The 19217-nt window shown below is 30.9% G+C and overlaps 1 protein-coding gene across 1 annotated transcript; it reads right to left on the bottom strand.

The window, feature by feature from the left end:
• Positions 1-9643: 9643 nt before the first annotated feature.
• Positions 9644-12730, bottom strand: LOC136232434 (serine/threonine/tyrosine-protein kinase HT1). Its single transcript, XM_066021610.1, has 4 exons — positions 12569-12730; positions 11264-12369; positions 10660-11115; positions 9644-10176 (listed from the first exon to the last, which is right to left on the bottom strand). Exons 2-4 carry the CDS (start codon positions 11978-11980, stop codon positions 9904-9906), a joined length of 1446 nt encoding a protein of 481 aa, XP_065877682.1. The 5' UTR covers positions 11981-12369; positions 12569-12730; the 3' UTR covers positions 9644-9903.
• Between the last annotated feature and the right edge of the window lie 6487 nt (positions 12731-19217).

A 19217-nucleotide genomic window follows, 5' to 3' on the forward strand; every position in this document is an offset into this window, starting at 1 on the left:
CTGCTCTTATAAACCGATCCATGTCTTCTTCTTCTTCATTTTTCAAAAAAGAGCTTAAATTTCAAGAACAATTGAATCCATTTATCCTTTACTAGTTAATAGCTATATATAAATGCGATTGCCATAAAATAACAATGTTGCCGAGAAGATGAGATTAGCTTTGATAGGGAGTTGATTCAGAAATAATGCCAGGAACAGCATGCAAAACCCACATGCAACAAGCACTAATAGTATGAAATTGAATAGATGGAATTCTAAGCTTAATGGCAACATCATAGATAAAATTGGTCGACATATCTCCAATGATATAAGTAACAAGTGGATTCATCTCAATTAACAATTTCTTAAAACTTGGTTTGCCCTTCTTCTTAGTTGCATCTAAAGCTTCTCACGTGACTTTGGTCTGGTGCATGGAAGGTGAGAATATGAGGAACATGACCGGTCCTGATAATTTATGGATTCTAGGTGGAATAATAAATAAATGCCCATTTAATAAAAAAAATATTTTATATATAAAAATCTATATATAATATAAAACAGTAACGATGGAGCTGAGGTGTCACTTCCTCCTTTTTTACTGATAAAAAATATAATATAAAATATAATATATTAACTTTAGTTATATTATTATATTTATTTATAAAAAGATTATTTTATCCGTACTATATCTAAGAGTTCTATAGAATTTAAATTAATCCCTAAAATCTCTCTAATTCTCTGCATATCTATATCTAAAAGTTCTACATAATTTAAATTAATCCCTAAAATCTCTCTAATTCTCTGCATATCTATATATAATATAAAACAGTAACGATGGAGCTGAGGTGTCACTTCCTCATTTTTTACTGATAAAAAATATAATATAAAATATAATATATTAACTTTAGTTATATTATTATATTTATTTATAAAAATATTATTATATACGTACTATATCTAAGAGTTCTATAGAATTTAAATTAATCCCTAAAATTTCTCTAATTCTCTGCATATCTATATCTAAAAGTTCTACATAATTTAAATTAATCCCTAAAATCTCTCTAATTCTCTGCATATCTATATATAATATAAAACAGTAACGATGGAGCTGAGGTGTCACTTCCTCCTTTTTTACTGATAAAAAATATAATATAAAATATAATATATTAACTTTAGTTATATTATTATATTTATTTATAAAAAGATTATTTTATCCGTACTATATCTAAGAGTTCTATAGAATTTAAATTAATCCCTAAAATCTCTCTAATTCTCTGCATATCTATATCTAAAAGTTCTACATAATTTAAATTAATCCCTAAAATCTCTCTAATTCTCTGCATATCTATATATAATATAAAACAGTAACGATGGAGCTGAGGTGTCACTTCCTCATTTTTTACTGATAAAAAATATAATATAAAATATAATATATTAACTTTAGTTATATTATTATATTTATTTATAAAAATATTATTATATACGTACTATATCTAAGAGTTCTACAGAATTTAAATTAATCCCTAAAATCTCTCTAATTCTCTGCATATCTATATCTAAAAGTTCTACATAATTTAAATTAATCCCTAAAATCTCTCTAATTCTCTGCATATCTATATATAATATAAAACAGTAACGATGGAGCTGAGGTGTCACTTCCTCATTTTTTACTGATAAAAAATATAATATAAAATATAATCTATTAACTTTAGTTATATTATTATATTTATTTATAAAAAGATTATTTTATCCGTACTATATATAAGAGTTCTACAGAATTTAAATTAATTCATAAAATCTCTCTAATTCTCTGTATATCTATATCTAAAATTTCTACATAATTTAAATTAATCCCTAAAATCTCTCTAATTCTCTGCATATCTATATATAATATAAAACAGTAACGATGGAGCTGAGGTGTCACTTCCTCATTTTTCACTGATAAAAAATATAATATAAAATATAATATATTAACTTTAGTTATATTATTATATTTATTTATAAAAAGATTATTTTATTCGTACTATATCTAAGAGTTCTATAGAATTTAAATTAATCCCTAAAATCTCTCTAATTCTCTGCATATCTATATCTAAAAGTTCTACATAATTTAAATTAATCCCTAAAATCTCTCTAATTCTCTACATATCTATATATCTATATATAATATTTAGTAACGATGGAGCTAAGGTGTCACTTCCTCCTTTTTTACTGATAAAAAATATAATATATTAACTTTAGTTATATTATTATATTTATTTATAAAAAGATTATTTTATCCGTACTATATCTAAGAGTTCTATAGAATTTAAATTAATCCCTAAAATCTCTCTAATTCTCTGCATATATATATCTAAAAGTTCTACATAATTTAAAGTAATCATTAAAATCTCTCTAATTCTCTACATATCTATCTATATATAATATAAAACCGTAACGATGGAGCTGAGGTGTCACTTCCTCCTTTTTTACTGATAAAAAAAAATAATATAAAATATAATATATTAACTTTAGTTATATTATTATATTTATTTATAAAAAGATTATTTTATCCGTACTATATCTAAGAGTTCTACAGAATTTTAATTAATCCCTAAAATCTCTCTAATTCTCTGCATATCTATATATTAATTTTAATTATATTATTATATATATCTATAAAAAAGATTATTTAAGGTAAACGTGAAAATAAAATAATAATATTTAATTTATATAGCACATTTATATCATTAATTGTAATTATTAGATTATATTTTTGTTAATATTTATATGTTAAGATGAATCCGTGCATCGTACGGGTCAAAAACTAGTTAAAGTATATTTCAATACATAATAAATAAATAAAATAGTTTATTACTAGGAAATATGCGGTACATATTATTACGTTCATTAAATACAATTGTTTATGCAAAATAAAAAAAAATGTTTCACAATTTCTTTAACTTATGGATTAAATCCCTATTTGACCTATGTGGTATTCAAAATTTTATCATTTGGCTAATGTGGTATAATTTGATAACATTTGTCCCTTGGAGTATTTCCATAAGGGATATTTTACTCATTTTAGATTAAAAATAATTTTTTTGCCAATAATTTAATTTATTTTATTTTTTTATATAGACTTAATATATGGATAAATAAGCCAAAAAAAATTCCTTATTTATCTACATATTAAATCTACATGGTCCAAAATGAAATCAATTGCCATGTGCATATATCGCGTGTCAAAAATTGTGTCATGTAGCAAAAAAAATTAACAAATCGATTAATTTTCTATCTAAAATGAGTTAAATGTCACTTATTGAAATACTTCAACGGAAATTTTATCAAATGATATGACAAAATTTTGGATACCATAAAGGTTAAATGAGTGTAATTCTTAAATTAACCCTCAATCTATATTAAAAAAAAAATCAATTGGATCTTTTTTGAATTTAAAGTACTAATTATTTGAACCCTTTAGAACCTAAAAATAATAATATATTAAAAAATTGATTTTATTTATTTGATATAATTATAAATAAGTTTTTAAAAATAAATTTCTGTTCAAATTCCTTAATTTTAATATTTGTACGCTAAGCTAATAGCTCACAATTGTGGAATATATAAAAATATGCTCTTGTTATGGATCAAACACATGAGCTTTGTATGAGAATAATAAGCTTTGCTACCAGAACATTTCAATAACTTTTTTATATAAGTTGTTTTTAGGCCTTTAAATAAATGTACCTAATAAAAATTTTGGGTCCCTCTACAACCTTGGATCTTAGGCCTCGACACTCCTGGCCTAGGCTAGGACCGGCCATGATGAGGAACAAAAAGAGATATTGTCTAAGATGATGAAGAGACATTAATTTGCCTAAGGTGATGTTTGTAGAGAGTGGCGTGAAAGCTTTTCAAATCATTACCCAATTGTTAAGACCAGTGGTGGATTTATGAAAAGAGTTTTAAGAGAGAGAAAGATAAGGTAATTTAATGGTGGTTTTAGGAAGAAGACTCAAATAAGGGTAGTTTAGTAATTGTACATGTAAAGGGTCAATTTTTGACGGTCAAACAGTTGAGGTGTCACATTGATTTTGTGTTGACCGATCATTTTTACTTGTTGTACGCTATATTGGGAGGTCACCTATAAAGTAAAGTGTGAAATATGGTAAAAGTTGTATACCATTGATGGAATTTTGTCCGAGTAAATATATAGAAGAGTGAGCATAAATAAGAAAATAGAACATTGTTCTTTTGGGGAGCAACTTCCTTCTTTTATAGGTTGCTATCTTTTTGGATTGTCAATAAAAACCTTTCGGCCCTTTTAACGAGTTTTAGGATGAGATTATTAATGGATACCTGTTTATTTATATGTTGGGCTTAAGGATTTTGTGGATTGCATTGATATAGGCCACATTAAGTAAAATTAAAAGGGATTTTTTTTAACCGAAACATATCTACTTGTAAAATTATAATTAAACCACTTAATTCTTAATGTATCAATATTTTCTATATATATATATATGATTTTATATTTTTTTTTTTTTTAAAATAATTTATAAATTTTAAACCTCAATTCATAAATTATAAACCCCAAAAAATATATCTTAGGCTCTAATTCATAAAACCTAATTCTTAAAATATATACAAAAAAATAATTATTTATTTAGTTTGATATTATTTAAATTAGTACTTGACATGGTTGTAAATAATTTTTCAAATCTGAATTTCTATGTAAATTTTCCAAATTAAAACTGTTTTTATCTATTAAGTATCCTACTAAAAGTAACACATACTGGTTTTGCTATGTTTTTTTTTTTATGAAACTGGTTTTGTTGTGTTGAAAATATGGTTAACATCTGTTTTTGGTTAACTATTAAAAAAATGGTTCAAAACTAATAACTAAAAAAACTAATAGAAAATACCATTTAATCATATCAAGATATTAATGAACTGATTTCATAAGAAAAATCCCTACTCCACTCGGATGTGATTCGAACTCATGACCTCCCTAGTCATAGGTAAGCTCTTAACCACCAGGCTAAAAGCTTCACCATTGCTAGCTTCTATTTCTGTTGGCCATATTACGATATTTCATCATTTTCTATATTTGTATTATTATTTTTTCTTGATTTTTTAGTGTCTATTTACAGTAAAAAAAAATTGTGAAGAAAATGAGTAGAATGTTTTACCACATTTTGAAAAAAGTAAAATATTCTTTTAATCTTTTTTGAAGCCTATTATATTCTTACTTGTCATTTTGAAAGTAATAGTCATCCACTATTTCTTTTCGTTTACAATACAGTGTTGTAATCAACCACCAGAAAATATTTATTTTTCAACACAAATTTTTTTATTTCCAATATTTTCCGAGAAACAAACAGAACCCAAGAGTGTGTGAACTTTTCATTTTCCTGTATGCTATATAAAGCAAAATATTTACTTTATAATTTGTTTATTTTCTAAGAGGCAAATATTGTATTGCTCTAACGAATTAAAAGAAAGTCCATCTAAAAGGTATCTAGCGAACTAAAAAAACTTTAATTAAAAAACGGTCCACCTAAAAGTTACCTAACGAACTTCAAATATAGTAATCAGATAAATTGTATGAAAAAAATCTCATCAAAAGTTGTAAATTTCTATGAACATTTACTAAAAAAAAAAAGTTAAATTAGTTGATAGTAAAAAAAGGGTTAATTACAAAAAAGTACCATGTGGTTTGGTCGATTTGCGATATGGTACCTGTGATATTTTTTTTTCAAACACAACCCTATGGTTGCAGAATTTTATATGTTTTTTTTACTATGCCAAATTTGGCCGATAACAACCTCAAAATGAAAATTTTCAAGAATTAAACTTGTTTGATATCATGAACCATATTCTTAATTTTTCAAAATCATCATTTTTGGAGTTTTCTCTCTCTAAACATTATGATATTTTAACTCTTTAAATTTTGTATTTCGAAGTCATTATCGATCAAATTATGACAAAGTGAACTCAAATGCAAAATTTTGCAAATCAAAGGGTTGCGTTTGCAAAAATAAAAAAATAACACAGGTACCACATCGCAAATCGGATAAACCACATGGTACTTTTTTATAATTAACCCTAAAAAAAACTTGCTTAATAACATAACCTTTATATATATATATATATATATATATATATATATATATATATATATATATAATATTTCCTCTTTAGTTTAAAAGAGTAGGGTGGTGGATTTTCTCTAGCTTTCTCCTAACTCAAAGCTAATAGTCTAACAAAACAAAAGAAAAGAAAAAAAAAAAATCAAACATAACATCATGAAATTGACACATTTTATAACAATACAAAGCATATGTCCAAGATAAAGGTAATAAAATAACCATAATGTTGTTAGTTGTATATTTGTTTTTGTTGATATATATATATATACATGATTTTTTTTTATCAAACACTTTATTTAAAAGGAAAAAAAAATTGAAAAATGAAACCAAACGGGTTGTAATAAAGCTTTGGATTAATTACAAGTACATGACATACGGATTTACAGATAAGTATATGTTGTATTTTTCTTTACAAACGCAATTCTATAGTTGCAAAATTTTGTATTTTTTTTTATTTTATCAAATTTGGCCGATAACGACCTTAAAATGGAAAATTTCAAGAACTAAAGTTGTATAGCATCATATTTATTATAGAACCATATTTTTTATTTTTCAAAATCATCATTTTTTGAGTTTTACTCTCTAAACATTAACTTTCTCTCATTAAAAAAACATCTAAATGACCTCAAACCTAAAAAGTTGTAGAATTAAAGTTGCTTAAATTGTCATTTAACTCCTGAAAATTTTCATTTCGAGGTTGTTATCGGCTAAATTCTGACAAAGTGAACTCAAATGCAAAATTTTGCAAACCACAGGGTTGTATTTGCAAAATTTTACAAATTACAGAGTTGTGTTTATAAAAAAAATACCACAAATATCAATCTGTAAATCGACAAAACCACAACATGTAATTAACCCTAAAGCTTTTAACTGAAAAAGAAAGAAAGGGGAAAAGAGGTTCACTGATCTTGAACAAGACTAAAACATGTTGATAGTTGAATGAATCCTATAAAAGAGATGACTTTTCCCAACCAAAATTAAGGTAACAGCAGCAATAAATGCTAAGATATTATTTTGACAAGGAGTTTGATGTACAATCATATTAAATTAAATTGATTCCCTAAAACCACATAAACAGACAAATATCAAAACACTGAGAGACATACTTTTCTTTTGTTTTGATTAATAAAGCTAAGCTTATAAACCCTTGCTTCTTTGTGGATTCTTGTACCTATTATTCCTTACAACCAATATAATCCAACATCAATACACTACTGTGGTACGTCATTGATATTATTCCATTAAGTTCTGCCAATTATAATACAGAAAGAGAAATTAGAACTTAACAGTGTAATATGAGACAAATTATTAGAAGCATCCGGTTCTCCATGTCAAATGGAGGACCTCTCATACATATTTTAATGTAACATGGACCCACACATATTATAAAAGACACCACTATTTTAGTTATTACGTGGGGACACAATACACGTGTCCAAATTGAGGGTCCTCCAAGTGACATGGAAGACCGGGTGCTTAATATAAAAACTCGTAATATGAATCACGTGTCAAGTTTTGTTATCGAAATCTACATTGATACTATTTTGTAAACGTTAAACCTACATTTGGTGTTATTTTATACATAAAGCCTAAATTGGTACTCTCCAAAAACTTTAGACCTATTTTACCACCTTATTCCTAATAATTTCCAACATTTAACCCTCGGCTATAATTTGGTACTTTGACTATCGTCGTCATTCATCGAACTACGCTCTTTAATGGCGTAATGTGATTATAGAGCATAAAGAAAATATAACCACCTTATTTCTATTTCTAAATTAGATATTCAAAGTATAGAAAAAATGCAACAACCTTATTTCGATTTCTGAATTAGATGTTCAGAACTAACTAATTTGGTAAACATAGACTTTAATGTGATGAAAAGTAACTGATCAGAGGTGCCGAGCTGCTCTCGATAAAAGCTTGATCGTGATCAGAGCGATTTATAAACAAAACGAACTTGAGCACAACCAAACTCCACTCAAAAGCTTGCGAGCAAGCTCGGCTATATGTTCATGAACAAACTCGTGGGCAAATTTGGTTCGATTATTTTTTTTAATAGTAATATGAATGATTGAAGACTTGAAGATGCTATTTGCTTTTTGTTTAATTTAAAGCAATTATCAATTAATGCTCCTAATGAGAAAGACAATGCTTGCACGCAATGAAGAAATTCACAAAATTATTAACATTATTGAGCGAGTCACAAGTTAAAATGCAATGCAAAAATGATCACGCAGCTGATGGTTATCACATAATCAAACTATTCAATGTTAAACAAAACATAAAATATTCCATGAAACCATTCACGGATTCCTAATGTAATAACATCTTTGGACAAATACAAGGAACAAACATTTGCTCAATCACAAGATACATGAATCACAGAAAATCTAGACTCATTCCATTCATTTACTTGTTCGGCTCGATAAAAGCTCGACCGTATTTTATAAACGAGCCGAACTTAGCACTGCGAAACTCGGCTCAAAAACTCGCCAACAGGCTCAGTTAAGTTCATAAACAAACTCGACTATAATGTTCTAAACATGCTAATGGACAAACTTGGTTTAATTAGTATTTCTATAAATGGAGAATGTAATACAAAGTAGTTTTGTCAAAACTTTAGTTTCGTAGGTTTCAAAATTATTTAATTTTGTGTTAAAGAAATTTCAAATAAACATAACTAATGAGTTGTTCGCGAGCGAAGTTCATGAACAGAACGAACGAACAAAGCTCGCGATCAGCTCACAAACAAGATATTGAGCTCGAGCTTGTCAATTTTCTAACAAGCCAAGCATGAGCAGGTCAAAGCTCGGCTCGATTGCAGCGCTAGTCAAAACAGACAATATCTACATAATATTATACCAAGCTGTTGCAATTGATATTCAAACCCGACTCCTCACGTACGATACAAACTAGGCAAAAGATGGTGACCCTGTAATGAGTTATCCTGAGGGAGTGATGCTGAGGCCAAAGCTCAGCTCGATTGCAGCCCTAGTCAAAACAAACAATATCTACATGGTATTATACCAAGCTGTTGCAATTCATATTCAAACCCGACTCCTCACATACGATACAAACTAGACAAAAGCTGGTGACCCTGTAATGAGTTATCCTAAGGGAGTGACGCTGAGATGGATGGCCTGAGCAAGAAATGGCCTAATGGATGGCAATAAGGGCGGAAATGAAATGAATCCCACATTCGAAATGGAAAAAGAGCGAGTCAGGTAATATTAATAAGGTGTGTTTCTAATACATGTAAACGCATTTTAAAATCACGAGGCTCAATAAATTGAATATGAGCCAAATTGGACAATGTAATATTGGACCAGACTATTACAATTGGTATTATAGCTAGAATGTCTCCACCATTTTCTTCTTCCCTAATGAGTTATAAGCATTGAACATGTAAACTGAACCCAAAATGTGATTTTAGATTTACTAGACCAAAAGTATATAATATATATATATATATAACTGAGAAAAAAGAAAATGAAAAGTCCACCCCAAATCATATATAGACTTCTAAAGAACACTAATGATTTTTTTTTCTTCATCATCTTGAAATGCTTACATAGTTCAAAGCACCCTAAAGTTTGAAACTTTCATGTGTATGTATAGTTACCAAAGAAAGATACTTCCTGATCCTCAACAAAAGACTAGCAATCTATTAATTCAATCTCACTTCAATGTGACATAGATGAACAGTACAAATTGAGAGGCTTAGGAAACAAACCTTTCTAATTACAACTCACCTAGCACGCTACAAATGCGTGAGAGAGAGAGAGATTCAACTGAATTTCGGTTTAGGTACGGGGTTGCTGCTGGGATGTGCAGGACCGAGCTTTTGAATCCAATGAAGAAGCCCTTTCTTATGATCTTGGCAAGCTAGGTTCTCTACCAAATTAAGAGTCCCGTCACAGGTGAGTGAAGAGTTGAATTGCTCTAAGACCTTCACAATTTGCCAAAACTCGGGCCTCTTATCAGCTTGCAACGACCAACATTGCTCAATTAAAGCTCTCATAGCAGGAGGGCAGTCCCGAGGGATAATGGGTCTCAAATTCTGCAAAGATAACAAATGATCTCATAAGATCTCGGCGAAAATTTCAGTTCACTAATGAAAAAAGAAGCAAGCAGTAGCAGCATAACTTATGATAACAGAATGAATATATCAGCATTAAACGATAGTCTCATTTATATTTTAAATGCCCAATTCTATAAAATCCAAAGCTTCGCGGAGATTCTAATTCTCCACGAGTGAAATCTAGCATTGCAGAATAATTGCTACGTTTTTTATGGAAGTAAGATATATGTTTCCTCATCTAACCATAAACAAGGAATTCTGTTAACTCCATGAAATTCAAGTATCTCGGTACCATTCCGTGCAAATAATTAGCTACCACGAAAATTTAGTAATTTCGATTAGTTGGATCAGAAAATTTTCGATTTTTCTTCCAATCTAATAGCATCATCAAATATAAAGGACAATGTGCTCAATGCAGTTGCAAAAACAACACCAAATAGCAAGGAAAAACAGGAAGACTACCTTATTAACTACAGCGAAAGCCGCTTGTATGGGATTCATATCATCGTAGGGAATAGTTCCCGCCACCATTTCCCACAAAATGAGTCCGAAACTGTAAACATCAACCCTTCTCCCATAGGATTTCTTTTTTATCATCTCAGGTGCCATCCATCTATAAGTCCCGGGATCATCAGCCAGCAAATCACAATAGGCCTCCTCACAGGCTATACCAAAATCAGCAATCTTTAGACGGAACTCTTCATCGATAAGAACATTCTCCGGTTTAAGATCTCTATGAATAATACCCTGCGAGTGAATGTACTCCATTCCACGAGCAATTTCGAGAGCAAACGTAATTAACTTCTCCAAAGGCAGAGACTTCTGCTCAAGCTTGTGCAAATGCGCCCTCAACGAACCTTCCGATAAATATTCTGTTATAACACAATACACCGGCGGCTTTTTGCAAGCTGCTACAAACTGCATTACATCACATTATATAAATCAGAATAAACCAAACTCAATTACAAACAAAAGCTCACATCTATGTTATGCCAATTAGGTAACAATCTATCACGAAACCGTTGCGAAACAATCATATTTTAAGGGGAAAGAATGAAGCTCATACCTTTATAACATTTTGATGATGAAGCCTAGATAAAAGGCTAACTTCTCTGTCATATTGATTCCTCAATCTAGTTGCTAAGTTTCCTGTTTCGTCCTCGTCAGGTGCCCGGATAATTTTAACTGCAACAGGTTCATCCTTGTATACACCATGATAAAGCCTGCTATGAGCTCCATGAGCGAATCGGAGGCCGAGAAATAGCTTAGACATATCCACAGTGAATTCATCAGAAACTTCAATAGCATTAACTCTTCCTCCAGAATGATCAAAATATTTAGTCCAAGCAGAATCCTTCTTGCTCCTGGTTTTCTCATGACCCTTCATAAAGTGGCGAAGAGGGCTCGTAGAGGCCTGTTTGGATGGCTTAGAATCGAAGGATTCGGCCTGGGAACCTTTCCTCCGAGGATGAGGAGTTGAGAATCTCTTCCTATCAGACTTAGCTTCCTTAAAAGTATCAGAAAGTATCGATTCCGGTGAAGGGGATAACGATCTCTGCTTGTTGGTTAAAGGATTTCGTTGAATCTGAGAATTAGTCAGACTTGATGATCTCTGATGGGTACCTGAAACAGAGTTTTCTCCTCCAGGCCTTGATTTGAGGTTCAGGCTGGAACTTCTCTCGGGTTTAATAGAAAAAGTACCTAATTTTGAAGAATCAAAACGATGACAAACTGTGTGCGAAAACTTAGTTCTTCTTATCCACGAACTCCTATCTTCCTCCATCTTTCTTCTCTGTTTTTTCCCAATAATCCAATAGTTGAAACCCTAAAAACAAATTGCAATTCATACAAAATTCTTCCACCTCTGAGATCTTTTTTCTTCCCCCTTCAGCTGAATCTCGGAAAAACAATAAAAATTGAAAGCTCTAGAAAATTAAACTTTGGGGTTCCTAGAATCAACGAAACATTTATACCCATAGAGACCATAAGAATCTAGAATTCCATTAGAACTAGAATTCCATTCCAATTAATCTATCACACCCTGTTAAAAACAAAAAAAAAAAATTAAAATCCTCTCAAACCATTAAAACATTGATGATGATCATCGGCACGAAAACAGCTACCCCCTTCTTTATGGCTTCAAAGTCAAATGGCCCCTTCTTCTGTAGAAGCCTGGAAAATCCCACAAAGAGTAAGCCCAGTGGCCAATAAAAAATTATTTCAAAATATATTAAACAATGGAATCCATGATTGCATCTTCCACCATTAAAACACTGGAAAGAAACCCAATCATTAATTTCAAAAAAATTATATAAAATTACAACGAATCAGATACACAAAACCAGGAAAAAATCAAAATTACATTACATACCATAAGAAGGGCACATAGCTATCAAGCGGTAGTGACTTTATTCCCTTGAAAATTCAATGATTTGAAAAGGGGGATGTGTTTGTGCTGCTGAGAAGAGAGAGAGAAAATTGGTGGAAAGATCTTTTCTTCTTTTCTTTTGTATAAAGGAGGAGATGGAATTACTATACGATAAATACGTAGCTTATACGGCGACACCGTAGATTCCCGGTGGACCCGATGCTCCGGTGAAGGGTGGAGGTGGGCCCGATTGGGGTGTGGTGTGGCAATGTTAGAGATTATAAAGTGGGTGGGAATAGCTGGGCCCATGTCGGGGAAAAGTCAATTAAACACGTAGAGAGAGAAATGTTCCTCTTTCTTTTGTTTGGTTGGAATTTAATTTCAGGGTTAATTACATCTATGGTCCCTATACCCTTATTTTATTAAGGTTGTTTAACTAGCTGAAAAAACAATTTTTTCCAACATCAAACCGTAACAGTAATAACAAATAGTAGATAAACTAAAAGAACCTCAACTAATTTTTATAGAACCGACTATAATAATATTTTAAACAACTTTAATTTTTGAACTTTTTAATTTTAAATTCATTTAGATTTTGTTTTAAAATTATTTAAAACGATGATTTAGAAAATCAAAATATAGTTTTGTGAAAAATATGGTTCAGATAACTTTAATTTTGTAATTTTTTTATTTTTACAAAAGCCGCACAATCTTAATAAAGATTAGACTTGTTCATGAGTCGAGTTGGGTTCGAACCTGACATAGCAAGCTTGTGCCAAAAAAAAAAAAGGTTAGCCCAAACCCAGCTCAGTCCATTATTATTTTAGACAGGTTCGAATTAAGCTGGACTCGAACTTAAAAATCAAAATCCAAGTCCAATTCAGATAAATATACCTAAAAAATGTATATAATTTTTTATAATTAAAATTAAATTTTATACATAAATTTAAATATTTAAGATATAATAAAATAATAAAAATTAATAAAACAGGTTAGGTTGAGTCGGCTGGTACTATTTTTATAAAATCTAAACTCATCGTAGATATAGACAAATTTTAGCGGTCTAAGACAATCTGGATCTAAATTCATTTTTCTTTATCCAAAGAACGCATATCTAAACAGCCAAATAGATACTCGAACCGTGAACAATTTTGAGTGGCTTGTAGTTCAAAGTTAAAAGATGGATGATCTAAATATTAATAAATGAAAAAATGAGTGGCTAAGGTGTAATTTATCCGTTAATTTGAGTTTAAATATATAAAATAATAAAATAAGGAATACAAGTGTCACTATCTAAGAGAATTCACATGAGGACACTACGGTTGGAAGGGTACGGTTAGCACGGTACGATATTAAGCTGTTAGGTAGGCGGCGAAAGGGCGGAGGTGGAGGTGGGTGACGACGGAGGAGGCGGTGGCGGAGGAAGCGGGGGAAGGTTGAAGATTTTTGGATTTAATTTTTGGTAATTAATGTGTTGTGGAAGGAAGGGAACATGCTCCTACGTGTGTGGTGGGATTTGGGTTGTACTTTACCGTGTTTTGGCCTTCTGTTTATTGGAATTTTCCTATATGGGTATCTAAATATATATTAAACAAAAAAAAAAAGTTTTTGGAAAAAGTATCGTGCAAAATAACATTAATGTAGGTTTAACGTTTACAAAAAAAAATATCAATTTAGGTTTAACGAAACGTGACCGACAATAGCGAATACAGGATTTGTCGATTTGGAGATCAATTTTACACGTGCGTGTGTAAAATCGAACTTGTTTAAAAAAAATTCACATATATGCGTGTTATAATCTGAGTGGTCAATAACCAATTTTTAAGTACTAATGTAAAACTTTTCAAAATTAAGCTACATTGTGTTTAAGATTTTTAACATGTAAAAAAATTGTGTCTGCTAGAAAAAATTGGATTTAAGAGGAAGGTCTAATAGGAAAAAAATTTTAGAAATTTGGATTTAAGAATGATCTAACAGGTCAAAAAAATTAGAAATTTGGATTTAAGAATAAGGGTCTAACAAGCCAAAACATTAGGATTTTGGATTTAGAGAGGGTCTAACAAGCAAAAAAAATTAGAATTTTAGATTTAGAGATAGCCTAATATACCAAAAAAATAGAATTTTGGATTTAGAGATGGTCTAACAAGCTAAAAAAAAATTAGAATTTTGGATTTAGAATTTTGGAGCCTATCAGGATCTGGACCAATTTTGGGGTGCCAATTCAACATCCCATCAAAATTTCTTGGAGGCAAGAAGACTGAAACTACCACAACTTCAAATTTTGTGGAGATAAGGGGGACCGTAACTACCCTGGCCATGGTGGTTCCGGAGGACGGAGGGGCCTGGGTCCCTATATCCGCCCCTGGTGACAGATTGTTCATATTGCTTCATTAAGTTCTGATTTCTCTCTATATATACAGTCGGCAGAACTTAACAGCATAATATAAATGGCGTGTCACGTTTCCGCCCTTGGTGACAGATTGTTCATAGGGTAAAGTTCAAATAAAACCCCTATGGTTTCACTAATTTTCAGATAAAGGACTGTGGTTTACTTTTTATCAAAACGAGGATTGGAGTTTTCAAATTTAGCAAAATAAGGACTTTTTCAATTGAGACTATTAAAATCACCCTTGACGACTTCAAAAATGACATATTTTAAAAAATACTAATATTCTAAGCAACTTTAATTCTTCAACTTTTTTATTTCGAGATTATTTAGATGATATTTGGTAAAGAGAGAGAAAGTTAATGTTTAGAGAGAGAAAGTTCAAAAAAAAAATGATTTTCTAAAATCGAAAATGTAGTTCCATAGAAAATATGACATTGAACAACTTTATTTCTTGAAAATTTTCATTTTCAGGTCGTTAAAGATAGTTTTAATAGCATTATTAAAAGTGTGAAACCTCAATCATCGTTTTGACAAAAAGTAAACCATAATCCTTTATCTGAAAATTAGTGAAACCATATGGGTTTTATTTGAACTTTACCCTTGTTCATATTACTTCATTAAGTTCTGATTTTTTTTTATATACAATCGGCAGAACTTAACAGAATAATATGAATGACGTGTCATGTTTCGTTATCAGTACCTAAATTGATACTCTTTTATATAAATTGATACTCTTTTATACATATTAACTACATTAGAGCTCAAATTAATACTTCTCCAATGATGTTAGACATATTTTAGTATTTCTAACAAAAAAAAAAAACAAATAAACATAACTTCATTCTATTTTTAGCTATTTCCATAAGAAAGGACAATTATTATTACCTATAATATAATGGCAGTCAAATGTTATTTATCCACAACGTAATAAACAATAATGGTTTAATATTGATAAGGTAGATTAATTTAAGATATTATTAAAGATACATATAACTATCGCTCTTTCTTTTTTTGATATGGACTCACTCCTCCCCCTATCGCTCTTTCTCCTCTTCTTTTAGAGGATAGGATTGGGGTTAGCTTTCCTAGGCTAATCCCGGTGTAGTTGCTTGTTTTGCTTTGCTTTGCTTTCCTTTTCTACCAAAAAAAAAAGATACATATAAGTTTATTCCGTGTGGTTGTTCCTGTTTGTTATTGATGTTGTTATTAGTTGTTCGATTTTTTTTTTTTGTTGTTGATGATTGATAGTAGATATTGTTCCGGTTTGTTATTGATGTTTGTTATTAGTTGTTCGATTTTTTTGTTGTTGATGATTGATTGTATTTCATGTTTAGAATTAAAAGGTAAAAAGTAGATCTGAAAAATGAAAACAAACAGACGCATAATTTGTTCACGTATTTTTCTAACGCTAACAAAAAGAATTTTATTTTTTCCTTAACGTCGTAAATAGTACAATGGATGGTCTAATACTGACAAGTTAAATCAATTCTAGATATCACTAAAAATTACATATTCTATGTTCATGTGTTCTACACCAGTTAGATATTAGTTGATTAAAAAAATTATTTTTTTTTATTTCAAAATAATTTATACGAACTCATAATATATTTGATTTTTAATTATTTTCTATCCAACACGTACTTAATTTATTACTAATTAATAATAACAAATACATATGTACACTAATGGGATAACTATTTATTTGTTGAATGTTGCTTTGCAGGTGACCTTTGGTGAATAGCTGGACTCCCAATACCACAAACTAATGGGATGAATTTTGCAGATTGGCCGTTGCAGGCAATTGGCGATCCGAATCTGGTGCTCATTGATAGACTTTGTTGTGCTTTAAAGACGATTTGGGATCACAGGAACAGAGTCTTGTGGCATATGTCATGGTGGCCGGCGGATACTAGTTGGCGACATGGAATTGATGAATTGCGGGATTGGAGGGCGTACCAACAAAGCCATCAAGCCCGACCGCTTGTGTCTCCACCAACTCTGCCGGGCAGCTTTCAGCGTCAACACCAAGGAGTTCCGTCTACCGAAGCTGCGTCGCAAGGCAAGTCTGCTGCAGCTGCATCGTCAGCCGCGCCGCCAGCCACATCGCATAGTTTCTCCATGGTAGATCGGGCAACAAAGACATAGAAGCCGTCGGAAAGAGGGTCAGTGAAATGTAATGTCGACGACGCCATTTTCAAGGAAGTTGGAAGTAGCGGGATGGGTGCAGTGGTCAGAGATGATTCAGGTACATTCTTATTCTGTAGTAGCAGCTGCGTTGCCAGTACTAGAGAACCTAAGGTGATCGAGGCATTAGCACTACGCACGAGTTTGATTTGGCTCGCTTCATTGCGCTACACACATGTTGAGTTTGAATCAGATGACAAACTTGTTATTGATGCAATTCTTTCAAACAAAAAGGATATCTCGGAATTCGGAATGCTCATAAATGACTGTCGAGTTATTCTTGGGTCTAATCCTACTTTTTCAGTACCATATGTTAGTCGTTTAGCGAATAGGGCTGCCCATTTAGTAGCTAGGCAGGCTTATTCCAATGCTAATGATTTTTTTTGTCTTCTGATGTACCAGTTTGGCTATCAACCGTTATTGTTGAGGATGTAAATCCTATTTATTTATTTATTTATGAAGTGATTCTTTGGGTTAAAAAAAAATACATATGTACACTACAAATAACAAGATTTATGAGTATAGAAAAGAAAGTTTGTTAATATCTAAAATTGATTCTTAGGGTTTTAGTTACATCATTTATGACGTTATTATTGGGTATTGAGGTTAAAGGTATCTTTATCTCATAATTTTATTTAAGAAAAATAATAATTATATTTATATTAAGGGTTGAAATAGTCACTTCTACTTATTTTATATGTTAGTTTTTTATTTTCTTTTAAAGACATGTGAATGTAACAGTGAAAGTTTGTTATTTCTTGTCATTTTTCTAGCCTAGAATATATGTTGTAATTGGATAATTTTGGGTTGGAAGGCAATAGTATATCACACTTTTCTTTAAATTGTTTCCATTCTTCTTCTCAATGTTTCTATTTTAATTTTGTCTATCCTTCAATTTTCTTCTATCACTTCTCTTTTTTCCTTCTTCTTCAAGATACAATTTTTTCAAATGTTAAAATCACCTAGCAAGACATTAAGAATCCTTCATTTTGCACCTTTTTTATGGTGCAAAATTTATTTAAATTGACAAGTTACAAAGACTGAAATATGGAGGACTATAATAATATGGTAATAGTTTGAATTACTCAGAATGTTTCTTCCATTATTAAAAAATCCATAATGTTTATGATATCTCTAGAGAGATTTGGCTCAATTGATATCGCGGTTGCAAATGCAACAACATATGGGGTATGAAACAAATGAAGAGCTTGAGAATCACTTTTATAGCACGACATGTTCAGAGATGATATCTTGCCATTGTGTTGCAGGTATTTCTTGTGAATGGATCATAGAGTGATATGGTATTAAACGAATGGGCCCAAAACGCTCGAATAAGTATCTAAGGCCTGAATCTAGCATTGGGCCTAGTTTAAGAAGCCCATGTCCAATGGAAGCATAAAGGCTTATTTGTGGAGAATCTTCTACCGGAGTTGTCTAAGCAGACACGTGGAGCAATAGATGTCCCGGATCCCAAAGGCATGCTTTTAGCTCCCACCAAATGTTGAATATTATAAAAGAAAGAGTCTGAAGCCAATAAGGGACTACCACGTGTAAAAATATATAACCTTGTGTAGGTATACAATTACGTATAAATAATCTCGAAACTAGGGCCTCAGGTATGACATTCTCAATACATATTCTTCTAATCATTTGCTTTCAAGTCATTTGGTACTTTCTAGTATTCCATCAATGCCTTAAGCATTAGAGAGGGTTCACCGAATTTTGATCCCCTCCCTAACTGTTTGATATCGTCTCAGGTCATCAAAAGTAGTTAGAAGATCCAGTTCAATATAGAGGACATCATTTAGTGCGGTGAACGTGGACGTTTTTTGTGACGATGGCTCATGTTCACAGTTCTCTTATTCATTCTTTGGTTTAATAAGTTTTTCAAGTTGAGAATATTCCTAATATGTCAGTGGCACATGATCATGGCTTGGTAGATTCCAGTAATCATCCATTGACACCATTGCATGTTACTACGACTTTGGATCAAAGAATCGATGCCTGCCTAGGGTCATTAGATCTTGAGCAAAGTATTTTTATGGATGGTTTAACAAAACAGTTGATTTACAACATCGG

The sequence above is a fragment of the Euphorbia lathyris genome, chromosome 6, assembly GCF_963576675.1.
Source record: "Euphorbia lathyris chromosome 6, ddEupLath1.1, whole genome shotgun sequence".
In the NCBI taxonomy this organism is placed as follows: Eukaryota; Viridiplantae; Streptophyta; class Magnoliopsida; order Malpighiales; family Euphorbiaceae; genus Euphorbia; species Euphorbia lathyris.